The 10,000-nt window shown below is 44.7% G+C and overlaps 1 protein-coding gene across 1 annotated transcript in view; it reads right to left on the reverse strand.

The window, feature by feature from the left end:
- Positions 1–9,541, reverse strand: part of si:dkey-202l22.3 (7 transmembrane receptor domain-containing protein) — a 12,772-nt gene extending 3,231 nt beyond the window's left edge. The window contains exons 1-2 of the mRNA XM_048265107.1: positions 9,314–9,541; positions 2,107–2,484 (exon numbers count right to left, since the gene is read on the reverse strand). Coding sequence (XP_048121064.1) covers positions 2,107–2,469 — 363 coding nt within the window. The 5' untranslated portion in view covers positions 2,470–2,484; positions 9,314–9,541. The remainder of the gene's footprint in view (positions 1–2,106; positions 2,485–9,313) is intronic.
- Between the last annotated feature and the right edge of the window lie 459 nt (positions 9,542–10,000).

Raw genomic sequence — 10,000 nt, forward strand, 5'->3', positions numbered from 1 at the left:
TTCATTTTTAATTTTTTAACCAGCACACCTGCGGCAGGGATACCAGTTGGCAAAGATGACATTTAAACACCCAGAGGTGTACAGACACTAATGGCAGTGATGCCAATAGCCATACCATTGTGCTACAAAACAACAACGGCTACCACCACTACTACTACAATAGCTACAATAGCTTTTCATATGGAACCTTTCCTACTGTGAAAACAGCTGAAAGAGGTTTACAGAATATATTTTCAGATCTAAATCACAAATCATTTAATTTCTGAAGGTTTGATAGAATATTTCCATTTCCATCCATCACACATTCTGCAGGCGGTAAAGTGGCCATACAGATAAGTACAGTATAAGTAAGTATAAGTATATATACTCTTTTGATCCCGTGAGGGAAATTTGGTCTCTGCATTTATCCCAATCCGTGAATTAGTGAAACACACACTGCACACAATGAGGTGAAGCACACACTAATCCCGGGCGCAGTGAGCTGCCTGCTGCATCAACAGCGCTTCGGGGAGCAGTGAGGGGGTTAGGTGCCTTGCTCAAGGGCACATCAGCCGTGCCTACTGGTCAGGGTTCAAACCGGCAACCCTCTGGTTACAGGTCCGAAGTGCTAACCAGTAGGCCACGTCTGCCCCAAGAATAAAGGAAGTTGTCATCTCCATTTGGATCGGTAACATTTTCCTTAAAGGAGAACTCCAGCTATTTTTGACATAGGGCCCTGTTGTTTGAGGTCACCAAGTACTGTTGATTAGCCTGGCTAACGTCAGACCTCATCTCATTGAGATGGGGTCTGGGAACTAGACATTTATTTTTCGTATTTGAAACGTGGTTTCACGAATGCCCAGAGCAGATTTATTGGGCTATGAATGTCTATCAAATGCCTGTATGTAGCTCATAACGCCCCGATTATTAATGCGTCATCGTCTTGGTTGCCCTCCCTCCGTTCTGTGATTGGTCCCCTAACTGAGGCTAAAATTTGCTCCATGGAATCCAGGCTGCCTGGCAGTGAATAAAATTTGTGCTGTAAGGCAGCGTGGGAAAACCCAGGCTAACTGTTGATAAGAAAAAAAAAGAAAAAAACGGTGAGTACACCTCTGAAGTTCACCAACAAAAATGAACCAAAGTTGCCATCTTTGCCCATATAAGGAGATCCAGGAGTTAATTGAAGCTAACTACCTATGGGAAGTTGCATTGCAACTTAGCTCTGGGGTGGCAAAAATCTAAGTTTGCCATCTTAACGTACCGAAGATCACAGGAGCACAGAGGACAGGAGGCCAGAGGACAAACGTTTGTTGAGCAAAACATCTGCATTTCAGAATTATTCGTCCCCGTCTAGTTCTATGGTGCAATAATTCAAAACCCCCATCACAAGATACCGGATCTCAAAGATGGCAGCTTTTTTGTAGGCGAACTTCAGAGGTCTATTAACCTGCTAGCTAGCGCAGCCAGGCGGCTACAAAGCTATGCAGGGTGTTTGTGCCTCTTCTGCATCCAATGCAGTTACAGGTATTTTGGCTACTCTAGAACTCCCCCTAGCGTCGCAAAATATTTCTATTTTACCTTGCAGTTGTAAATGCTCCTCTGTTGTAAATACCTTTCCCCTGGACATGGTACTGTATGTGCAATTGTTTTGCAGCTGCAGGGCTAGCAACAGGCAGGGATGGGCAGTATTTATGATACATATATTATTTTGTAATTTGTATTTTATTGGGTTGAAGAAAATGGCTTTTTATTTTGTATCAAAATACTTGTAGGTGTGTATGTTTGTAGTTTAAAAATATTGTCAAATATTATTGGTAAAACCAATACTTTTACAATTTGATTACATCATAAAAGCGCAAAACAATGAATGTAGCCTTTGACTGGTACTGACTCTAATGTAAGGTTCCTCACACACACAACTTCAAGTTTCTTGAGAACTTTAACCATCGGTTTCTGACAGAAACCCCATAAATCCAGTGTTTGAACAGTTTTTTAAATCTAAAGCAGCAGTATCAGAACAGATCAGAGTTTTTTATCTAATGCGGCTGTATGAAGATAGAATGTCATTTTGTACCAGGTGGGCGTATGTGTGGCATTTAACATGTTCTATCGCACGTTCTACCCCACCTGTATGAGGGGCACCAGATGGCAAAGCGGGCGTCCGAATGCCCAGCCGTGTGGGTCAAACGCGTATGAGGCGGTGAGTGGCACGCAGCTCAGGCACATGAGCAGGTCGCCCGCCGCCAGGTTCCCGATGAAGAAGTTGGTGGCGTTGTGTAACTTCCTGTCGACAACGATGCACGCGAGCAGGAAGGCATTGCCCACGCCAGCCACCATCACCACGGCACCGTACAGGGGCATGAATAGAGGCTTGAAGCGTAGCAGGAGCTGCGTCCCCGAGAACATGGCCAGCAGGTCTGTCTGGTTGCCGGGCGGCAGCCCCAATGTCCCCTCGGAGTCGTTGGCACCAGGGTCCATTATCGTCATCATCAGGCTCGACTCATCCTAGAATGTGCCGCAAGAGTGAAGATGTGCTTTCAACACATTTACATACATAACAATATTAACACAATGTCATGCTATCATTTTGATTGTGCCCATGGGACCTATGTCATGCTATCATTTTTATTGTGCCCATGCAGGGACCTATGTCATGCTATCATTTTGATTGTGCCCAGGGACCTATGTCATGCTATCATTTTTATTGTGCCCAGGGACCTACAGTATGTTCCAAAGGTCCGATTACAAAAAATGTGACTGGATCACATGCCTTTGGTGTTTGTTTATCCGTGCTCTGATTTCCCAAAGCAAATTTAAAACGTAATGGTCTAAGCTTCGTAAACTTGTCTGCAGACATTGCCCTCATTCCACTCCGACTCCGATAGCAATCAAACAACGTGTGAAGACAACTCCATTTGCATGCCCACACTGACTCCCAACAGGAGCAAACAGCAGGTTGGAGCTCAGGTACACCAGGGCTTAAATGGCTTTCTTGAGCCCGTATAGGGGAGAACTGCTGGGCTTACAATTGTCTTGAGCCCAGCCCAAAACCTGGAGCGCATGTGACCCCTCACAACCAGATGATTACCATCATGAATGCAACAGCGTGTTTGTCTCTGCATCACTTATTATGGCCAGCGCCCAGCATGAGGGAAAATGAACACTATTACATCAGTAAAACATACACCTTCTCTCTCTCTCTCTCTCTGAAATTCAATAGAGCTCTATTAGCATGACTGTTTGGGTAGAGAAAATAGAGATGCAGCAATGTGGGTATGAACATGTGAACACAGAATAAGCAATCAAATAATACTAGGATGATAGGTAGGGGGGAGTGTATATGTGTGTCAGTGTGTGTGTGTGTGTGTATGTGTGTGTGTCCGCACACACATAATGTGCATATGTGTTTGTTAACACAAAGATAGGTTTATTTAAACCGTGTGACATTTGAAGACATATTGAGCAGAGGATCATTCGCCAAGAAGTATGGCCCCATTTTATCATTGTTTTCAATGTCTTCAAAATTTGGTATGTTTTTTTTGGAAGTTAATGACAAAAAATTAATAACTTTAAGCCTTAAAATGGCATATTTTTTCGCGGTGAAGAAGTAAAAGTACTTCTCTGTCTCAACCTTCTCTGCTGACAGTGACCACATATTCTTTGTTCTCTAGGCAGCCAGGTTTTTCTGTGTCTGCCTGTTTTTCTTCTGCTAGGTTGTGGTCAGGATACGCCTCTGTTTTATATCTCTTCGTATCTCTCTCTCTCTCTCTCTCTCTCTTGCTCTTTATCTCTCTGTGTCACACACACACACACACACACACACACACACACACACACACAGACAGACAGACAGACAGACACACACACACACACACACACACAGACACTTTTAAGTGGCTAAAGCAAGTTCAACTGTTGCAAGTTTTTTTAATCCTAAAAACTGGAAACTCAAGCAATGAGACACGGGGTGCTAAGTCCAATCCCCTTATCACTTCCAGCCACCGACTTGAATTAGTTTCTCCCCTTTGAAGATGCATCAGTGTGTGTTTGTTTCGCATGCAAAGAGCAGCACCATGCTTTCAGCTCGTCACTCGCAGCGTTTCGTTCAGTTTGGTGGCCGTGAGTACACCGTCAAAAGGCTTGAGCTCAAAACAAACGCACAGATAGGAGCTCCACTCCTACCTGACAAAAAGGACTCAGAGGTTAATTCTTCAAGCAATTTCCTTGGTGGAAAATGCCGAAAAGAACATTTTGATAGTGATGGAATAACCACAGCTAATGTATTTGTTCAAATTAGGATGCGGTACCAGTGATGTTGCGAATAAGACTGTTGGTTTAGATGGTTAACATAACTCTTGTCAGAAATAATGTCAGTCATTTAAATGGAAAATACTGAATGCATTTGCAATAATGCGTAACATTTTACACTTGCCAGTATCGACATAAGAGTGACATAACACTGTCATGAACACATGACACAGTCATGACACATGAACCCTAACCCTAATCCTAACCTCTAACCCTAATCCTAATTTCTAACCCTAACTTGTTACTGTATGTACTGTATGTTACTGTGTTGTTGCTGTTGAAACGTTTAAGACTTGTTTATGACACGTTCATGACAGTGTCATGTCACTCTTTATGTCGATACTGTCAAGTAAAGTGTAACCCAATAATGTTTTTCAGAAGATGACTAGTATTTTTGTATAATACACTCCTTGGACATAACCATAACTCAGTCACTCAGCTTTAATTTTACTAAACCCTACACCAATGACTTTATGCGTGCTGCAGTTCCCCACTGCCATACATCAGATGAGATCTAAATCATTATCAGTATGCTTTCAGTAGAAATAAAAAGGCACTTTAATTTGGCTTTTGATGGGTTTGCTTTTAAGTATTACTGTAGAGAACAGTGGATGATTCTCTGCACAAAGAGAGATCAAACAAACATCTGCTGATTTAAGATGATGCATTTGACTGATATGACTGAATTAGACCTTACCCTTATTCACTAAAAGCCTCATAAGCCATTTCACACTGTGAAATTAATGTGCATACATTTCTTGCTCCCTAAAATAGCTGGAGGTTATAGCAGCGAGAAGACTAGTTATGTTGTTATGTCTAAGTATCCACTGTGCCCCTAACAACTATTTTTTTCCTGCCTTGATTAGTTTGGAGAGCTCTTTACATGCAAAGCAAGCACGGCCTAGTCCCCCACTAGGGCAATTAAATGTCAGGGTTGGGATGCAAATGGGGTGGCTGAGTCACGTCAGGTAATCAGGGAATTGCACATTTCCTACAACGCGGCAACAAGTGTGCCCTAACACAACTCACACAAGGAGACACACACACACACACACACACACACACACACACACACACACACACACACAGCAACAAGTGTGCCCTAACAACTCACACAAGGAGGACACACACACACACACACACACACATACACATAGCAACAAGTGTGCCCTAACAACTCACACAAGGAGACACACACGCGCACACACTCACACACACACACACACACACACACACACACACACACACACACACACACACACACAGCAACAAGTGCCCTAACACAACTCACACAAGAACACACACACACACACACACACACACACACACACACAGCATTAAGTGCGCCCTCACACAATGAGAGAAACACACATACGTTACTTTGTATTATTTGTTTGTTGTTGATTACGCCGATTACGTCGTTCTGTCCGGCATCTTTTGTCTTGTGTGTTATTTGTTATTTTGTAAATTTGTTTGTTATGACCTGGTGCCACGGGTACGCTGGCGACTACGCTGCTCCGTCTGGCATCTTTTGTCTTGTGTGTCAGCCTTGTATGTGGAGTGCTTTGGGTTCCACTCTATGCATAGAAAAATGCGCTATATAAATAAAAGTGACTTGACTTGACTTGACACACACATACACACACACACACACACACACATTAACAAGTGTGCCCTAACACAACACACACATTGAGACACACACACACACACACAGCAACAAGTGTGCCCTCACACAATGAGAGAGACACACACACACACACACACACACATCAACAAGTGTGCCCTCACACAAGGAGACACATGCATGGCAACAAGTGCACAACTCATACATGGAGAGAGACACACACACACGGCAACAATTCACACATGAGGAGAGACACACACACCCATGGCAACAAGTGCGCCCTAACACAACTCACACAAGGAGACACACACACACACACACACACACACACACACACACGCACACACGCACACGCACGCGCGTGCGCGGTGACAGGCAGTACAAGACGAGGACAAGATAAGTGTTCGTTTGAAGCTGAGCGGCAAAATCTGAGTGGTCTGGACAGGCGAGACCACCCACTTTTTCACGGCTCATTTGTCAAGGTTACGCTCTCTTATTTATTTATTTATTTTGCTATTCATTTGTCTACCGGTGTCTATTTATTTATACTTAATTAAACCTCACCACCCTTAAAGCTGCAGTTGGCAAGATTTTTTTGATCATATTCACTGAAACCAACACTATGCTCCGACAGAACAACAAAAATCAGCCAGTTTTAGAAAAAAACTGCACTTCTACCTCCACCTAGAGCCTGTTTTTTGTTTTGCAAAAATCTACAGCTCCTGGTTCTTCTGGTCCAATCAGAGCAGGGCTGTGTGAGATCTGACTGTCAATCACAGTCTGGCGCACTGACGAGCACAAACTCAATGAGAGGGTGCTCGGTAGTAGTGGAGGAGGAGCATGAGAGTTGTAAACATTTGCTTTAAGTGAACCCCAAAAATAAACAATCACTTTTAAGCTGTTTAAAATAGCTACTGTGTACTGATCCAGTACCCTGCTCAGCCACATAATCTCTTTCTGAACATATTTTCTGAGTTTATTGATTGACGTTTTGATGTGTGTGTGTGTGTGTGTGTGTATGTGTATTTCTCCTTCTTCTACCTTGCAGTAATTATAATGTCATCACCCTCACTCACTTCCATCAGCAAGAGTAATCGACTTTCACGCAATAGATGTAATAAGTAAATATATGTTCTCTCTTTGCTATGAAGTTAGATATGAGGTGGACGGTGTGTGTGTGTGTGTGTGTGTGTGTGTGTGTGTGTGTGTGTGTGTGTGTGTGTGTGTGTGTGTGTGAGGTGGACGATAGCATCGTTCCCTACGCTGCTTTGTCCTCACAGTGGCCTGTCTGGTGACAGTATTATGAATGACTGCAGAGAACAGATCAATGGACTTTATGAAAACCGTTTCACACTAGCTGCAGAGGACCCCCGAGTACAATGAACACCACTCCCAAGCCTGCTTCTAAAATTGACAATAATGTAAGAGAGAGAGAGAGAGAGAGAGAGAGAGAGTATCTTACAGCTTTCTATTGCAGATCGATGGCACTATAAAATAATAATAAAAAAAAACATTGTATAGTTAAACAATCCCCAAATCATTGCATGTTGTGGAGCCTTTTGTCTAAAACTCTCCCTAGTGAACTCATTGTAAAGCCCTTGTAGGCTGCTGTGGTTGTTCATAAAACACTGGTGTCTCATCCTCTACAATCAGACAGCATTTTGGGGAACTTTGATGAATCTATTAAGTTCTGAAATCATTGCATTTCCGAAATAACATGCATTTTTTTATATTCAGTACTGGTTCAGCTATAATTATACAAGTAGCGACTTACTGTAGCCCTGAAACGGCCGAGCTTTTCCCCAGATCTGATCCAGTCCTGCCCCAGGTCTGGCCCTGATTTGCCCCAGGTTTGTCCCAGGTCTGCCCCTGATTTGCCCCAAGTTTGCCCCAGGCTTGGCCCTGATCTGCCCCAGGTCTGGCCTTGATCTGCCCTATTCTGACACATTTCTCCAGCAGTGATTCAACTGTTGTCTGGGTAATTAGAAACTCCCTCTCTCCCTCTCTCTCCATCCCACCTCTCTCCCTCTCCACCCCTCCCTCTCTCTCTCGACTCTCTCTCCATCCCACCCCTCTCCCTCTCCACCCCTCCCTCTCTCTCTCGACTCTCTCTCCATCCCACCCCTCTCCCTCTCCACCTCCCTCTCTCTCTCCCTCTCTCTCTCCATCCCACCCCTCCCTCTCTCTCCCTCTCTCTCTCCATCCCACCCCTCTCCCTCTCTCTCTCCATCCCACCCCTCCCTCTCCACCCCTCTCCCACCCCTCTCTCCATCCCACCCTCTCCCTCTCCACCCCTCCCTCTCTCTCTCCCTCTCTCTCTCCATCCCACCCCTCCCTCTCTCTCCCTCTCTCTCCATCCCACCCCTCTCCCTCTCTCTCTCTCTCTCCATCCCACCCCTCCCTCTCCACCCTCTCTCTCTCCATCCCACCCCTCTCCCTCTCTCTCTCCATCCCATCCCACCCCTCCCCTCTCTCTCCTCCTCTCTCTCCATCCACCCCTCTCCCTCTCTCTCTCCTCTCTCTCCCCTCCCCCCTCTTTCTTCCCCTCTCTCCCCCTCCCCCTCTCTCCCCCCTCTCCCCTCTCTCCCTCTCTCTCCTCTGTCTCTGGTGTGGTATTGTTGTGTTGACTTGGCCATGGGATCTCATAGACACCTGATATGAAATAGGCTGCATAGGACACAGATAGGAAATACCGCCCCTGTTGCGTGGCCATGCTATTGATACAGGGTAACTGTTTGTCTTTTACTGTATCGAGTTATTGTGACCATTACAACATTTTACCATTACATCAGTAGTTAAGTTCAGTATGACTGAACTGAAGGATACACACACACACACACAGACCATACACAGTTTCTGATTCTGACCTGCCTGAAGAGATGCAAGTCTAGCCTAAACAGGTGGTGCTATGCAATCTGGTTTAAATTGAATCCAGAGAGGATTGTCTCCAGATTCAGATGTTGGTTTCTAACTTGTCATCATTTTGACAGTTTGGTGCATCATTTGGGGAAATATCTCAAAACGAACAATTAAAAATAGATTCTAAAAATGGTAAAGAACAGGAGACTAATTTCTCATAAGAAGAAGTGTGTGACGCAGGGAGAGGAAGAGAGTAGAGAGAGAGGCGGTGGATTGTGAAAGAGTGACAAGGAACCCAGCAACAGGGAGGGAATACCAGGAAAGTCATTAACACAGAGAAATTAGAGGGGGAGTGGAAAAAAACAGAGAATGAGAGAAAACCATTGAGAATGAAAGAATTAATAGAATGGGCAAAAATGAATTCACTAGCACTAAGAAAACAAGTGCAAGGGAAAATAAATGAATAACGGTAGAAGTAAAAGAGAAGAAAAGAGAAGAGAAGAGAAGAAGGTGAATTAAAAAAGAAAGCAAATACTTTACCTGTGCAGCGATGTTTTAAGTCCTGTATTCTGTCGCGTTGTACAGTTAAATCTGCCCAGTGCGTTCAGAGCTGATGGCCGAGCCTTTGTGTTGCAAATTCCCAGGCTGCGGTGAAGGCTCCCTCTGGTCAGATAACCAGGTGTGATAGAGGATGCTGATGCCCCTGCTGCCCCCGCTGGTACTGATGCTGAAGTCAGTAATGATGCTGAGGCTGATGCTGGTGCTGCTGTGGTCTCTTCCTCTTTGCTGCCTCTGTGTGCTTCTGCTTGGGTGGTGACTGAGCTGCCGGTGATGAACTCTGCTGCAAGAGAAGGAGAGAAAGAAAGAGAGAGAGAGAAGTGGAGAGGGGAGAGGGGGGATGGGAAGGGGAGAGGGAGGGAGGGAGGAAGGAGAGGGAGGGGGAGGACCGGGGTGTTAGAGTGAGAAAGAGGGATAAGGGGTACGAGAGCGCGATCTTAAAGAGGGGGTGAGAAAAAAAGAAGGATAGAAAGGGAGAGAAAAAAGAGAGATTGAGAGAGAGAGAGAGAGAGAGAGAGAGAAAGAGTGACAATTCTTTTTTCTTTGTCAATGAAATAACCACTCCCAGACCTCACACTTTGGCACCTATGTTATCATACACACACATACACACACACACATACACACACACACACACACACAGAGAGAGAGAGAGAGAGAGAGAGAGAG

This window comes from Alosa alosa, chromosome 15 (assembly GCF_017589495.1).
Source record: "Alosa alosa isolate M-15738 ecotype Scorff River chromosome 15, AALO_Geno_1.1, whole genome shotgun sequence".
NCBI classification, from domain to species: Eukaryota; Metazoa; Chordata; class Actinopteri; order Clupeiformes; family Clupeidae; genus Alosa; species Alosa alosa.